This window comes from Pelecanus crispus, chromosome 15, assembly GCF_030463565.1.
Source record: "Pelecanus crispus isolate bPelCri1 chromosome 15, bPelCri1.pri, whole genome shotgun sequence".
NCBI classification, from domain to species: domain Eukaryota; kingdom Metazoa; phylum Chordata; class Aves; order Pelecaniformes; family Pelecanidae; genus Pelecanus; species Pelecanus crispus.
The window spans coordinates 7,322,511-7,339,595 of NC_134657.1; the positions used below are offsets into that span (position 1 = coordinate 7,322,511).

The 17,085-nt window shown below is 43.2% G+C and overlaps 1 protein-coding gene across 2 annotated transcripts in view; it reads right to left on the bottom strand.

Annotated features, from left to right (window-relative positions):
- Positions 1-406: 406 nt before the first annotated feature.
- DVL1 (dishevelled segment polarity protein 1) overlaps positions 407-17,085 on the bottom strand; it is a 105,219-nt gene continuing 88,540 nt past the window's right edge. Inside the window, exons 7-15 of one of the 2 annotated variants that reach the window (XM_075721515.1) lie at positions 16,438-16,507; positions 15,505-15,644; positions 15,111-15,187; positions 14,563-14,630; positions 12,838-12,915; positions 7,737-7,868; positions 6,657-6,824; positions 5,926-6,132; positions 407-825 (exon numbers count right to left, since the gene is read on the bottom strand). In XM_075721515.1, coding sequence (XP_075577630.1) covers positions 407-825; positions 5,926-6,132; positions 6,657-6,824; positions 7,737-7,868; positions 12,838-12,915; positions 14,563-14,630; positions 15,111-15,187; positions 15,505-15,644; positions 16,438-16,507 — 1,359 coding nt within the window. Of the gene's footprint in view, positions 826-5,925; positions 6,133-6,656; positions 6,825-7,736; positions 7,869-12,765; positions 12,916-14,562; positions 14,631-15,110; positions 15,188-15,504; positions 15,645-16,437; positions 16,508-17,085 lie in introns of both variants that reach the window. The other variant, XM_075721514.1, reaches the window with a different exon arrangement.

Here is a 17,085-nt window from a genome sequence, read left to right on the forward strand (position 1 = left end):
TTAGAAGTCATGTGAAATAATAGTCCTTGAATCAGCCAAAAAGATACACTAATTGCATTGAAGTAGGTGCCACAATTACCAAAGCTCATTAAGATGTGAATATACACCAGCCATTCACAATCAAAAACAAGGGGAGAGAAGGGGGAGGATAAAGAAAAGATGCCGTCAATTTGCTGATATTTAACAATCTCAGGAGATTTTTTTTGTTTGTTTTCGTGGGGGGTTTTTTGTATTTTTTGTTTTGTTTTGTTGATTTTTCTGCAACGCAATTGCAAACCAGGAAGGCGTGACATGCAAGACAGCCAAGTTTCTTCCATGAAGTGTTCAACCGTGACCAAATTGCCCACCCACCCCCAAAACAATCCCCCCCGGCCCTTCCCCAAGCAGAGTCTGAAGGCACTTCCTCTCACATGATGTCGACAAAGAATTCACAAGGGTTGCCCATGGCCTTCTGGAAGGACTGCCGGCTCCCCGTCAGCTCTGGAGGAACCGAGCTCAGTTCCCTCACGGGGGGCCCTCCGGGGGGTCCGCTTGTCCCGTAGACTTTGGAGCCCAGCTTGGGGAGATTGTAGAGGGGTGGGACTCCTGGAGGCCCGTAAGAATGATGGCTGTGGTGGCTTCTCTCGCTGTGGGTGGCAGAGACGTGACTCCGGTGGCTGAGCTGGCTGACAGGCCTCTCCCGACGCACGACACTGGCGCCGCCCCCGCTGCGGGCAGTGTGGTCAGACTCGCTGCCGCTGCCAGCCGACTTGCGGTCCTTCTCTCTGCCCAGAGCTCTCCTGCTGTTCTCGCTGTTGCTTCGGTTCGAGCCGCTGCTTTTGCTTCCTAAAGCCCGCGCGTGAAAAGGACACACAGAAAAGCAGAATTAGCTCGGCTCCACAGCTGTCTCCCACATCAGCTCCTGCCAAAACCCACCGATCCGGGAACGACCATTGTAATGGCAACAGTGATGACAAAACCAGGCCTGGACGTGCTGTTGGTGGCTTATGGGATTTAGCAATGACAATTGGTAGAACAAAGGTGACGAGGTTGTGCCATGCACAGGTACACGTAGACACCTTAAAGCTTGCACAGTGAAAGCAGCAGCTAGCCTAGAACTACTGGCTGAAAGCCATCTGCTCCGCTGCCACCCCACTGACTGGAGAGAGGGGAGCAGCAAAAAAGGAAGGAAGAAGCGGCATTTGGGTTTGCACTCAAGCAAACGAGGTTCAATCTAATGGTAACTGCATCTGCCTTTGCTATCTTCTGTCGGCAAAGCTTTTCAAAAAGAAACTTATTCGCCTTCTCTATCATCCTTGGTAACACTGGGCATACTCACACCCAGGGCAAATCACCTGAGGTTAACAGATGTCCTTTTGCTGGCTTCAGTGGGTAGATTCTTTTAAGATTAATCGCTACAGTGTTCTGTTGTTGGAGAACGCTTCAAAAAACAAGTTCTTTGTTGAACTGCTCCATGATGAATGAGTAACATGCAGGATGCTCCCAGCAGAGGCTACTAAATAAACTTGGAAAAACAAAGGACTACTGCTGGTATGTAAGCTGAGTTGTCACTACATACAAGCCTCATGAAACTTCAGAACTGATTTTATTGAAAGTTGAAGGTCATGCTCTGTTACCGTGAGAAATAGGCTAGGATGATTTCAGGAGACACTTCCAAGCTAATTATTCTTTAAAAAAACCCAACAAATCAACCCACAGAATATCTCATTTAGTTCATGCCATCTTCGTGCAAGATTGTCTTCCCAAAAAGGATCCCCGGCCAGCAGAATAGGGGACCAGCTTTTGAGTCTGAATGAGCCACTAAGTCACTGGGGTCACTGAAAAGGGAAAAACAGAACGATTCTGAGCGGCTCCTTTCTTGAACTACAGATGATCATGACCTTCTGTCTGCTCCAGCCGATGTTTAGAGCAGGCAAATAGAAGAGACACGAAAACTAGACTGACCTGGTGGGTATAGCTGAAAGGCTAGGTTCCCCTGCGGAGTGCAAGAAAAACTGGGGATAGATGGAAAACACAGAATACAAAAATCACTGGACTTAAGTTAATATTCTGAGCCTGGGACTCTGAAGCGGTATTTGCTGATTGCAAGCCCTGTCAGCTCTTTGCTCTGGGAAACACTGTCCTGCTTTGTGCCTCAGTTTTCTTCCATCTGTAAATGGAGATATTAACATGACTTCAGCTGCGCCACCAAACACTACAAAGATTCATTAAGGTGAGCCTTTTGAAGAGACAAGGCGCTCTCTGAGCTGTCATTTCAAATGCTTCGTAATAATCTTGTAAAGACAAATAAAAGAGGAGAAACTACTTGTTAGCAGGTTGACTGTTACAGCCTTTACTCCGAAGAACAACATAGAGATTATCTCCAAGAAGCATCTTTGTAAGCTCTCCAGTGTGGCACATTGTTCACACTGGAAGAAAATGGACATTTTATTTTAACCCTTCCACAGCTGATATGCCTCTGCCTCTACCTCATGATGCATTCTGTTGCCACCCATCCAAACCCTGCAAACCTTATCCAAAGTCATCACTCCTTGATGCAAGTTCCCCATACACAAAAATTCATTGCCAGTTCCATAGCTTGGAGCTGAGTAAAGATCACGCAGAGGAGAAAGCAAGCTGTACGGAAAGTGTATATTACTGATCTCGAGAGGTCTTCCACAGTCAGTAGGACTGAGACTGCCTTGTAGCAATCCATCACGTTGCTACTCCAGACTTCAGTAGATCCGGAGTAGCAGCTCTAGCTGATCTCCCAAGACTCCAAGAGGTAAAGTGGTTAATGCAGACTTCTTAGCTCAGAAGAACCTGGCTTTCTGCAGCTTCACTCCAAGCTCATTACATAGCAGAAAGAAAACAGAGAAACCATCTGCCATGACAGTCTATCTAAGAATACTCAGCAGCATGGCCGTTCTCCTCTGGTCACGCTGAGGTTCACTCTCTCCCTGACATGCCTTTAAATCCTGTCACAGAACAAACAATCAGAAAGTCCTTCTAAGCCTTGAGTTCAAATGCAAGATAACAAGAGTGTCACCTTGGCAGCTAGGGACTGGCCTGTCTTGGAGACATGCAGCCCAGCCTAAAGCTCAGGTTTGAAATGCTGCTAACTTAACACAACCACAGCAGTGTTTGTTTCCATCTAAGGCCAACTTTAAACCTAAGTGTCATAAACTGGATTTAAAGAATCTGCATTTCAAGTGCCTACAAAAGCTGCACTCAGCATTGCCACAACATATCATCAGCCTTTACTCTCTTGTTACTGCTGGACACCCAACTTGCACCCCCTAAAGCCACAGAGACTCCAGCTGCCTCAATACGTCATTTCATGGGAACAGAATTTCCACATGACTCTTTCTGGACAGGGGCAGGAGAGCCTCCAGAGACAGTGTATAGAGGCTCTGAAGACCCTTCTGTTGTTCCTGTCCCAACAACTGACATCCTGCGAGCTTGAACAAATCCATCCTTCCCACTTCTTTCATCTCTTCAGACTGTAACCTGATGACATCTCGCTATCCATCTGTACAGCGAGCATCTCCCACAACAGGGACATGCCTTTGATCTAAACACTACGGTAACAGAGATGATGTTTTACAGAGGAGCTGGTCCTCACACCAGTGCCATTCCCTACAGCAAACCTGCCCAAGCCTTTAAAAATAACCTAAGCCCTGGGTACCACAAGCAGGCACAGATGACGTGGCTCAGATGAAATAAGCAGCAACCTAAATTGGAACAGAGCCTTGAACAGAACTGCAACATCACATAGAACTTTGCTAGATCTTCTCCTCCCCATTTGTTGCTTGCCAGGACACGTCTCAGTCTGTCTCTTGACCCAAATCTCAGGCTTTTGTCTGTAATCATCAGCAAATACACTGCATTCATCTCAAAAACATGTGACATTCACTGGGCTCTGGAGCAGAGCGTTTGTTCACCAGATGACTTCAGTTATGATCTAACTTTGCACATAAAAGAGAGACTTCACAAGAAACCCAACTCTAACACTCCATATTGAGAGCGATCAATGCAACCTTGTGTCCCAGTACTCTTAATACCTGCCTGAGACATCTGGACAGTGCTCAAGTGTCTTTCAGTAAATGAGCAGTTGAAGGGCACTGGTAGATAAAGCCATCCAGATGGATGACATCGGACTGATAAATTAGGAGCTGGGGTTATTTATTTATTCTGTGAAGGGCAGTGGAGAGACTGGCGCTAGGATTTTCCCATCTGAGCTGACAGTGAGGTGTCTGATGCCATTCCCTCTGCAGCTGCTGCAGCACAGTCACACAGGGGCCAGCCAGGTTCATACGCTAACGCCACGCTATTGGACTACTGTGCATTGAGACAGGTTGAGCGTCCAAGACAATTAAAAAGAAAAAGAAAAAAAAAAAAAAAAAAAGGAAAAAATACAGCTAAACATTCGGGTCACAAGAGTCTAAATGATCATGCTGTGAATTCATTATTATTATGGAGGCATTTGAAGCTTACCAATCCCCTAGAGTCAGCCATTCCTCTATGAATCCTTCAGTCTAATGCTTGCTCAGAACAAAACAAGGGAATAACAGTTACAAAACAAGAAACAACACAGAAGTGTAGTTTCCAAAAGAAGAACAAGGAAAGTGTTGAAATCCTTCAAAATTAAACACCTTAGCGCCTTTCATAAGGCTCTCTTTAGCCAGTAACACAGGTCGCATGGATAAAATACCATACCTTTCCTATTCCAGCAGTAGAGATCTAATATTCTACTGCCCGCAGAACCAGCAGCCAAAAATAATAATCACATTCTTTCGAACACAATCAGCTTGCAGTTCTAAAATCTCTGGATACCACTGTGAGCTTCCTCACAGACACTCCCTATTTTGAGATAAGGTGGGAAGCAATAGGGCTAAAATCTTGTGAGCAGGTTCCTGTTATGAAATTCTTCTGTGCAATTTTGCAAAATCTAACTGGCTGCAGTAAACAGGAAGAAGTTACATCCAAGTTACTGGATGTTCACCACAAAACCACAGAGAATCCTCACCCTTTCTTTACTGGCATTTCCAAAAGCAAAACTCACTCTGGAAATCATTTTTAAAAAAAAACAAAAACAAAGGAAAAGGGAAAAAAAAAAAAAAAAAAGCAGAAGGGCCTTATCTGTACAGCCAAAAAATGTATAATTTTTATTTACTAAGGTTTAAAAATGAACCAAAGAATTATCCCAGGGCAGGAAAGGAGGAGGTCAGGTTTTTAATCCATGCAGTATTATCTTTTTTCCCTGTCATGTATTACAGAACAGACTCTCCTGCCGGTGAGCAGTGTTTCAGCCCTGTAAACCATCTGGCTGGCCACCTCATGCTTGTATCACACAAGCAAAGAGAGTGATTTTCCTTTTGTGCTGAGCGTTGAACCTTGGTTCTAGTCCCTGTTCCATCAGCAACAAAATGGCCTAATCTCTAGCAATATCAAGCGACTGCAGCCCCGCTGTTGGCAATGGCTCTGACCTCTAGAAAGGGGGGCAATAGTTTATCTATTTTAACAGGGTGGACAATTGAGTCATGAATCTTGGTCTGATCAGCATTACCTAAGCAGTAGTTTACCGCGTGGTGCTGCTGCTAAGAAAAGTACAGATGCCCGTGCCACCATGGACGTGCCAAATAGCTTGCCTCTAGCCCCCCACTGGCATTTTGCTTGGGGTACAGAACTACAGCATAACTGTAAACAGCATGCATTCTATTCTACTGACTCAGTTAAAACATCGCTGGCAGTTTTAATACAGAGCTGAAAGGCTAGCCCACTCCATCACATACACAAACAGTTTTGATTAAGTGCGGTCGCACAAAATCCATGCAGGTAGCACACAAAACCACAAGACAGGAGCACAGACAGTACGGAGGAACTCAAGCAAATGGTCAGGGATAATGACAGCTGTAGAAAGAAACACCAGATTAACCATCTTACCTTCACTTTGCTGGCTCCCTGCACTGCCACTCCCATAGCTAAAGCCTGGGTCTTGGTATGCTGGTGGAAAACACGGAGGGGGCAGAGGATACTGGTATGGGTATCCTTGGCCTAATGGCCAGGGAGCGGCAGGATGTGGAAGCGGAGCAAGGGTATCCTGATCTGAGGCTCCACTAGAACCATTGTTAAGGTTCAGTGCAGCCATATCTGGAAAAGAGAGAAAAGGTGAAAACTGCGTTCTTACCTAGCAGCTGACTGCTGCATATTAATAATGGCTGATACAGCACCCAGTGTGGTTGAGGGACTAGAGGGACTCAGCCTCCAGAGTTCACTCAAAATATCACACACAGTAGGGCAGGCGTCAATATTCACCACTGAGCCCCAAGGTACCACTGCAGCGTTTCCGTAAGTCAGGGAGGCATCATCCCCATTTTACAGATTGGAAACCGAGTGTGACTGACAAGCAGGAAGTCTGTGGCATCACCAGAAATAAATCCTGCTTTCCTCAGCCTCAGTGCAATGCCCTGTTTGATGAGTTCCTCCTCCTCTTCCAAGTGGTCTAATTGCTTAGTCTAACAGGAAATGTCAACCACTTGTCATGCAACTTCAGAATAACGGCCTGTTCTGAAATGCCCACTTGTGCAATCCTATAGGAGTCTCCTCTGTGCATCCTGCGAGCACAGAAGGGCCACCACACATGCAGCTTTGCCCTGCACAGATGGGGAACTTACTGCCACAGAGGTCTCCAAAGACATAATAGCACTGTTCCGAGAAGGTGATTTTGTTCACAGTGTGCCTGAGGTAGCCATGTTTTAACATGCTGCTGGCATATTTTCTAGCCTCCCGTCGGTCTTTGAAGCCTTCCACGTGTGTGTAAAGCCAGTCAACCACATCTGCGCCTAAAATGAGAACAGGAAGAGGAGACACAGGATCATCTGAGCCAAACTGATCTTTTTTGGTTTTTTAACCTTCACATTATCAGATAGTCCACTAGTACTACTGCGCCAGGTACTGAATGCAAATATGAATATGTAGCAATCTCGTTCCAAAGAGCTTAAAATGTTATTTTCACGACTCAGCCTAACTGCTAAATTAGTTACCATCAAACATCAATAAAGAAAGCAAAGAATTATCTTGCACCCAGCTGAACACTGCGCTAACAGTGACACCAAATACACACAGAGAAAATTTTATAGTTACACTGTTCAACCCCTTCTGAGTTGCAGCAATGAAAATCACATGGGATTTACAGAGCACAGGTGATTGGAAAAGTCATCTTCCTCGAGAGGCAGACGTTACGTTGTCAAAAGACCTGGGTTCCAATCCCTTTCTCAGCAAAAAGTAACTGCAACCTAGACTGACTAAATGTTAGCACAGTTCAGGTCACAGGAGAGTCAGAATCAAAGGTAGACTAGTTGTGGTAATTTTAAATGTAATTAAGATGCTTTATTAAGGTTGTGTGGCTGGCTGGAACTGGAATTACAAGGATTGTTGCTCTGCTGAACTTGGGCAGATTGCCAGAGCCACAAATAGTTACATAGAAAAACTGAGATATAACAAGTAAGGGTTAAGGACCAGCTGTGTGTGGGCATGAGAAACATGCAGTGGTTTTGGCTGCCCAGGCTCAAACGAGAGCTATTAGGTATTTCCTGTCACACTTAGAGTTGTTCACAAATACCAAGTCAAGGAAATAGAAGAGGTCATAGTCGGGGGAAAAAAAAAAGTTCAGATAAAGATAGTTTCTTCAGCCTGTTTCCAAAAAGCCACTGGTTTCCCCCCCGCCGCCCCCCGGATTCCTTTGATCTGCTTACCTATCACTGCATTGGAGATGGTAATTTTTAACCACATCCTGTCCCGAATTTCAAGGCCTGAGTCTGGTAGCTGCATAACCTTGACAATAGTAGCCATGTCACTCTTCACAGTTAAGGGAGATTCTTCTAATTCTAAAAGGAAGAAAGGTTACATGCTTCTTTGAAATGAATCAAGTCTGAAAAGAACTTCTCAGTTCCCAATTTGGATGAAATGTTTCAAGACGCAGCTTTACCAACGGATGCAAAAAAAGACACAAAGGTTCCCAAATGCACCCTCACCAATGGCATAAATTACGGCATTGGTACCAATTCTTCAGGGATCGTGCTCAGTGCAACCAGTTTAGTCACCGAGATGCTGAGTCCCTACGTGTCTTGCCTTCAGTCAGCTATAAATCGGCACTGCACTCTTTCACTCCATGCTGCATTGAGATTTGCAGAAAAGGAAACCCAGGGAAGTCTATGACTCTGTGACCACTGCTTTCCATTTCAATTTGCCATGAACAGCCCCTACCCACCCAACGGCTCAGTGCACTGTATGCAAAACTCTGTAGGACAAGGCTTTTTGGCTTGTTCTTTAAGTTTTGCTTTAATTGTCAGGAATAATACCCATCTGCATGGAGAAAGATGACAACCATGTCTCAATCGATCCCCATTTGTTTTTTCAAGATTTGGACATCAGTATAATTGGGGAGAATTGAAATTAGAAAAGAAAGCTTCCATCATCAGGATAAAGGCTAGTGGTTTCCTTCAAAAAAATAACCCACTTTCCAGGATCCCAGTGATGGCAGCCTTACAAGTTAACAAGTCCCTTAACCAGCATTACTTTGCCCTGCATCTTTCCTGCAGGTCACTTAAAACCCACTACTCCCAACTGCCTCAGCAGCTGGCACTGCTCCATTCATCTTCCACACTCTCTGATGGGCAGAGCTGCTCACCAGAGGCTTCAGACTTTCCTGATCCATTTTTATAATAAAACCAGAACGACAGGGCTGAGATTCCCCCTGCTGAACTGAGGTGCCTACCACAGGAGTCTAGTTCCTTTAGAAACTCCTTCTCTGCCACACATAGAGGCAAAGTGGTTTCTAATATTGAAAGCCCAGTGGGGTGAGTCTGGGTCCAAGAGTCAGCCAGCCTTCTTGTGGTGGCTGTGCAGAACTCCATCATCCTGTCTCTACATAATAAAACTATATTCTTTGGATATAGCACACAGTCTTCCTTCCTGCTCCCATCTTCTCAGCCCTAGAAAATTCACGTCAAGCATGCGTGTCCTGTGTTTGTAGTTCAGACCCTCCTCCAGCAGGAATGCAGAAGCCCTCCTCCCCTCCCTTCTCCCAGCTTCCCATGTCACCCACCTTTCGAAAGCACAGGGGAACCAATTTTGCCCTTTTCCAGCAACCCAAAATTTTGATAAAAGGTACAACAAGTATGAAACAATAAGAACTGAAAATGCTTCTTTCAATACATGCACTGCCAATATGCATGAAAATATCCCAGACCATCTATGCATGCAGTTTCAATACTTAAAAAGTTTGCATAAACACTAAAATTTTGCTTTTGCTTTAAGTTAGTTTGGTTAGTGGCAAAAAGCAACATGTTTGTTTCTGGGGAAAAAAAAAAACAACCCAATATTCAAGTAAAGTATGTGGGGAGCAATAAATTGTATTTTCTTGGAGATCTGCAATCTGCATATAAAGAACAACACCAGCCAAATGATCGTCAATATTTTCCAAGTTTGCTAGTTGCTGTACAAATATGAAAAATTCTAAGATGCATCTAAAATGCACCCACTTTGGTCTGAACTCCGTCAGCTGTGGGCCTGACTACCTGACCACCTGTACAGGTACGTGCCAATCTGAGGAACAGCACAGACAGTAACTCCTTTCTGGGGAACCAGATCTACCACAAAGCTCTTTCTCAGGGCTTCAGTTATTGGTTTTGAGTGGCATTTTTTCCCCATTAGCAGATCCTGGTAATAAAAGAGGTGTATGCTTCAGGAAAACAAAGTCCTACCACATGTAATACCACCACTGGTTTGCATCCTTATTTGAGTAAGGAGGTACACATCTGCCCAAACAAAAAGGCCCCAGGAAATTACGCAGTACCTCAGGCTGAATACTATTAAGCAGAAATAGTCTGAAGTCTCAATTCAAAATCCTCTGAAGTCCATGCAAGAGAAAAAGAGAACTCTGCAACAACGTCAGCGGGCTGCATTTTGAAACAGCAAGACTTTCAAGAAACACAGAAACACTTGAAGTTAATCTCATGGAATGGGACAACACTACTTTGCAGAAAGGGGTCCTGTAGCGGCAGAACAGGGGCTGGAAAAATCTACCTTTAGCAGAGTAAATGAGGAGCAGGGTTTGCACTGACTGAGGCAGCGAGTCTAACTCTCGCAAACCACTGTGAGAGAATATTCTCCTGCATCAGCCAGAACACTGCTGGAGAACAAGATACTTTTTAAAGCAATAATTACTATGAAACACCTCAGTCTGCCTTGGCTTGCACAGTCCTGTTTTTGAAGAAATGTATCTGAGAAAATAAGGAGCTAACACAGAATAATTCCTACTGTGTGGTGGTGATTTGTGTGGCCCTAAAATCTCAGCTACTTTAATCACGAGCACCAACGTGACAGCGGCTGTGCAAATGCTTCAGATATCAGAACTTCATTTTTGATCCAGAGGCTAGAGAGCAGGAATGCCAGTCAGAAGGAAAGCAGTTATTCAGCCCATGTACATTATCCTGGCCTTGCTATACAGAGTAAGACGGCAGACATTCACAATGCTTAAAACAAGGAACCATGAAGCAGACTTGTCTAAGATGACTACGCTAATTCACTGCTTCCACTTTCACAGCCAGATACTGTAGAATAGATATTATATTTGCTTCAAATACCAGCGGCTCTAGCCTCAGAGGAACTGAAACAGAGAATCTTGCACTGGAACACGAAAAGTTAGACAGCCCCATTTTGCATGAAGCTCTTCGTTCTTCCAGATGTCGATGCGCAGACTCTCCTCGCCTCTCTCTCCCCTCCTCTGTTCCTCCCCAACTTTGTCTTTCCTGCCAAAGAGGTTCACACGACAGGTCCTCTTGGTACCTAGGGCCCTGAGGTGCTCCTGCCGTGTTTGGGGCGGGGGTAACAGGACTGAACTGAAGGAAGGAGTGTTAAGCAGGAGGTCACAGTAAATGTCAGGGGTGCTCCGCGTTTTCTTGCATTCCGGAAAAGAAACATTGTAAGTCATAGAAATGAGCATAGAAATGAGAAGCTGTCTCCAGAAATGTTGTTCTGCTCCCAAATAACCTTTATTTTAAATGTATGGTTGAGAGGGTGTCTGCGTTCCATACTTCCCAATCACATCACTATATGTCAAGGCACACGATACATGAATAGTTCAAGAGGAATGCAGAGTAACAGACTCTTGTTGTTTGACATCAATCAGCAGATACATTTGATTCCAGTAATCTTTAGTACCTGTAAGGCTGAAAACACATCTCAAGATGAAGCAGTCATCATGTAAGTGGTTCACTTGCTTCCTACTGTGGATGTGTTTCCCCTTCAATGGTGCTGCCTACTATCCAAAGAGGCATTGAGCTACTACACCTACAAAAAGGGTAACCACCCTTTCAATTCAAGGTGAGGTGCAATTCCAGGAACTATGTGCCTATAAAATCTGAGAGGGATAGAAGAAAAAGAGGCAGACACTTATGCAGTCTGATAGGACTTAACTGCTTCCTGCAAATGCAACTTTCACGCTTCAGCCATGCATTTGTCCAGGGAAGATTCTGTCACTAATCACCAACACCACATTGGTCTTTAAAATCCTCAAAGTGTTGTTTTTCTTGTTCATTTCATTTGTTGTTTTTTTCTAAATTATATCCTCCCTCTCTCTCTGGAAAAATGTTACAAAATGAAAAAAGTTACTGAGTCCTGAATTTAGACTCCAGATCTGGCAGACACTTAAGCATCCCTTGTTAAACATGTAAGTATTTATCTGGCTTTCCACAAATGCATACTGAGGTAGCATCGTTCCACAAATGAGATAATCTCCTCAGAATTTCAAAGCCACTTCAAGATTTCTATGTGTATATAAACAAATATAACAAATCTTCTTGCTACAGATGAACAAATCTGATAGAAAGGTTGCATCTCCAGAGAAATTCTTCCAAATTAATATTACAGGAAACAAACACATGCTAATGAGGTGTAAAGTACTTCAAAAATTTTCTGTCAAGTAAACAGAGGTGCTGTTTTAAATATGAACACTTTCCTGAACTAGGACTTCAGTGGACAGTGTTCTCAGAGATACATGCTCCTCATTTATTTGTCTTGCCTTACTGCCATGTATTTCAAACCACATGCTAGCTTTTATCCCACACTTGTATCAGAAAGCAAAGGAAGAGTAAAAGAAAGGAAGAGTTTATATTCTTTAAACAAAAATTTCCAAGATAAGGAATCATGACAACTTGTTGGTTACACGGATATCACTAGTTCAGAGACTGCCAGAGACACAAACAGGAAAGAAGGCTGAACTCTAACCATAATTTCATGTGGGACATTACATTTTTTTTTTTCCTTATTCAATAAATTCTAAAAGTATAAAAAAGTATAAAAGTCGTCTATGCAAATATCAGTGGAAGATTTCCTAAATGATAAACTCACATTATTATCCAGTGACATCTATCTGAAGTAAATTATTTAAATTTATTAAAAAACAGTCAAATGCAAGGAGGAAGCTCTCACATTCATCTGAGGGGACAAAGCTGGAGGCCTGCCTTGTAACTTTAAAAGGGACCAGAAGCCACCTCTTCCTGAACGTGAACCCTGGCAAAACACCACTGCGTTAACTTCTGACCTTTGGAAAAAGGTTTTTATGCTCCCCGTAAGAATTACAAATTTAAGAAAGCATTCAAGAGTTCTGTGGTGGCTGTCGTTTTCATCGTGCTTGTGGCTGGGGTTGGTTTTGTGCACAGCTCTGCACTGCTGGCCCCGAGCAGAAGACGCCTGCCCTGTGCTGGCCGCAGTGTGACTTACTTTCCGAATCGGGAATTGAGCTTGTTAGTGAGGAGCTGGTAGATGTGGTGATGCTCATGGAGGGGCTCATACCGTAACGGGGGTACGCTCCCGTCATGGCTGTGGTATGAGAGATCCACGCTGCAGGGTCAATTGGCCTCACTGGTTCAGCTGCAAAACAACCAGAAAGGGAGAAAAAGACAAATGGAATCAGATTTGCAGTAAACGCTAGGACCTAGAGTAAGAAGGAATTTTTTGGGGGTGCACGAGTCCTTGCCATTCTGACAGTACAACAGAGATAGCCCCAGCACGAGGGAACAAAAAGCATCTTGCCAGCAGTAGCTGGTCTCCTCTAGCAATTGCCGCACCAGCCTAACAGGATAAAGCCATGACGCTCCCGTTGCTGTAACTGCGGTAGGAGTGAAGTATTTCCTCCGGTGGGAAAGCAGCTACCAGTCCAGTAATAACATTTCGCTATTATTCTATACAGTGAGATAGAGGTTCTCATTTTGCTATGATGTGAAGTACTACCAAATGCTTTGCCCCAGCCAACGCGAAGATCTCATCCTACTTCTAATGGTCTTGGATCCAAAATAACCACTCAGGCAGAAGGTGAATCTTCTGCTGAAGGTGAATGAGAACAGTAACTCTAGAGATCTGTATTTGCAGAGATGAGGCATCATGGAATTCTCCTCCCAGTGTTTTCAGCAGCCACAATGAAACTTTTAGGACTGGCATAATCTTGCAAAATAAATGGACGAGACATATAAAGACATTTGAAGAGACTGGTGTCAGAGAAGAATGAAAATTAGACTCAGACCTTAAGAAGAGCCACATAGCAAGTAATTTTTAAAGCTGGGAAGAAAACTCAATTTTCCCCATAATCTGGATTACTTCTTTTCTTCTGAATTATAATGGCTGTTGTTCCATTGCCTTAAAACCAGAAATTATGTAAAAGAGCTCTGCCTATGTTAGGTATTTCCTCAATATATCCCACACGTTGTTGCAACCCGTTTAACCCTGTAACAGATATACTGCTATTTGCCTTGGATAATAATGGATGCATCTTCGCTGAACAAAGGACAAACTGATACACAAGCTCTCCCTGTAGAATATCTGAAATATGTGATTTGTGGGATTTTTCTTTTGATTATGCTGCTTTTCCTAAAGACTTCACTGAGTGAGCTCCCATAGTCTGAATGAGTCTACTGCATTCATTTCAATGGACAATGCTATCCTCATCTTCTCAGGACTGGTAACAACCTGGTTTCAATATCATAAGCAGAGCACTCACCAGTAGGAGGCAGCTGTGTTTGTCACATGAGCACAGATCTTTTATAGCTACTGAAAGGTTTATTAAGGCAGAAGTTTTAAAATTAGATCATTTTCAAGAGGTTTTATGTATATTAAACAACATTGTTTGCCTCAAATTTTAAAAATACTCAGTTCAACTTCTTCTAATAAGTGTACATGTGATAAAATGAGGCTTTTTAACAGTTAAGTATAGTTATCCTCCAAACTTTCTATCAATTGAAAGGTTAAGATCATGAGGATATACCCACCAAAAGGTTAAGAGCTTGATCCAAAGCCATGTGAATCAAAAGAAAAACTCCCATGAGTTCAGTGGGCACTGGAGTCTCAGAAAGAGTACCTTAAACCCCTGCCTCCCAAAACAAAAAGCAAACAAATAATACAACCAAACTTAAAAGTATCGAACTTGTGGGGAACAGAAATATGTTAGATACCAAAATAGCTGAAAATATTCTAGACCTTGAGGGCTCCACAGGAACCCAGCAAAGAGCACAAATATGTACTCACCCCTGGGGATGGTGAAATAACTCCTGGGAGTGGGGTCCCAGCATTTGGCTACTGTTAGGCTGATAGGTCTAGGAAGAAAGAAAACAAGGAAGGGTGACTTAACTTTCCCTACAGAAATTGTAACTGCTACAATGAACTCTTTGAAACAAACTTATTCCTATCCAACAGTTGCCAAGTACATTCTGAGAATGCCTGTGAGATGCTTGTTGAAGTATTTTCAGTATGAACCCGTATCAGGATGTTTCTGGCTTTGCATAGATCATGAAAATGTGAAATCTGTCGAATGATAAACTCTTGCGATATTAAAACGCTCACTGTATAAACAAATAGTGCTACTGAAACCAGGCAACTCCTAGTTTGCGTTGGTTTTGGCTGGTACCTTGGAACCAGTCTCACCTTTTCATCATTTACACTGAGAAGTTCAGAGTTGAGATCAGCAGTCACGCTTGTTGCTTACTGAGATCAAGACGTTGATTTCTCTGAGGTTCACCCAATACCAATAACCACATATGGAGGATAAGTAGCAAAAGATTTTGTAATATGCTCACCCTGGTTTGGAGACTATTTCCCGTAAAACCCGTACTGCATCATCATTGCTCATGTTCTCAAAATTGACATCATTCACCTGAAATGTTGCAAAAAGCAGAGGTCAGGCTTTGCAACAGGAAAGTTAAAGACATTTTAATTATTTGTTTCCAAATTTATTTGCCTTGTAACTGTTTCCATTCCTTTGAGCAGCTGCAGAAATACTGTTTCTCGGAGCACATCAACCATCCAGCAGAGTTCACAAAGAATTACAGATTTAAGCGATAATAGTCTTTGCGACACATTTCTCTGAGTACGAATGAATTCTGTTAACTAAGTCGATGGATCTGGCGGGATGACTGAGCTGCGCCACCAACGTACAAGCCAGCAGCACGTATTTTTGGGACATGGACCAACCTGCAGAAGCATGTCTCCTGGTTCAATTCGGCCGTCTGCTGCCACAGCCCCTCCTTTCATAATAGAGCCAATGTATATGCCACCATCACCCCGGTCATTGCTCTGTCCTACAATGCTGATTCCCAGGAAGTTATACTTTTCTATACAGATAGAAAGTGGAGGGTGGGGGGGAAAAAAGCAAACAAGGTGATTGGAATGATAGTGAAGAACTAACACCAGGCTACTTCAGTTTGAAAATCAGTTCTCTCAACACATCAGCTAGGACATTTTTGACTTACAATTATCTCAGGTTACCCTACTGGTGTATGTCTGCCTGGCATGCTCAGGGGAAGGCAGCAGGGAAACGTTGCTAAAGACATTATTTTTTCATACAGGACACTGAAAAGTTACATTCAAAGAATCAGCAAGAGAAACAACATTACAAAGACTTGTCTACACCTAGAAATTAAGCACCGCATCAGCATTAGGCAATGTTTTTTGCACACATCAGAGTGGCAGGAAGGATTTGGTGCTACTGAAAGGTCCTGAATTGGCAGTCCTGCACATTTCTATCTGGCTAAACAATGAAACGCATGAGCAGCAGAAATGCAAACCTCCAGTGCCCTTCTACTCTTGCTTTTGACAATGTCTGACCCTTTACCATTCCTAGAAATAAGAGCAGAACTCCATATCCTGGAGTTCCAGTTCCTTCCCTGGGCTTCTCGGTAAGAATACTGATCTGCTTGTGCAAACAGCTCAGAACCATCCAGTACTGGACTAGGAATCCAGGCAGTGTCAACAGAGCAGCAGCTCTCAGCTGCCATTCCCTTTAGTTCAGCTGGCATCCTTTCCAGTGAAGGAACTTTCTACTGGCTCCAAAGGCTACTACTCCATAACAAAAAACATCTGTATCACTTGAAATTCATCACAAAAAAAGATTGTTTATTCTCTTACCCATGTTGAGTGTGACAGTGATGATATTTAGGGACATGGTAGAATCAGTGATGCTGCTGAACGAAGACGACTGCAAAATACAACAGAAAATTCTCAAGGTTTTAAATAGCTCAGAATAAGACAATAAAAATAACTACTGAGGATTAATTCATCGGGAACTGATAAATAGGTTTCCATTTGGAAGGCATCCAGAAACCATTGTGGTCTCCTCAAAATTATTCTTCATTTAGAATCTGTAAGGAAAAAAAATCTGAACACAATCTGCACTTTCTCCAAAGATTTGTTCACAAAACACACAGAGCAAGTTCCTATATTGAGGTTTCTCAACTGAACTTCACAAGGAATCATTTCTGCTTCCCGACTACATCACTGACAGGCAGACATTTAAATGCTAACGTGCCCAGCGCAGTGTGAATTATTACACTCACGGCTCCTCCCTAAAGAGGGGAGTGCACAGCACATGATCCTTCAGCAAGTGAGAAGACAGACACATCCCCCCGCCCCCAAATGAAATACAAATGTGCTTATCAAATATCTTCTAAAATGTTACTCCAGTTCTTGTGATAAAATGTAGGCATACTCATTCTTTAATCTGGGAAGACTGATACTTATAGGAGAACGAAACAGTTACTTCAAGAAGTATGTCAT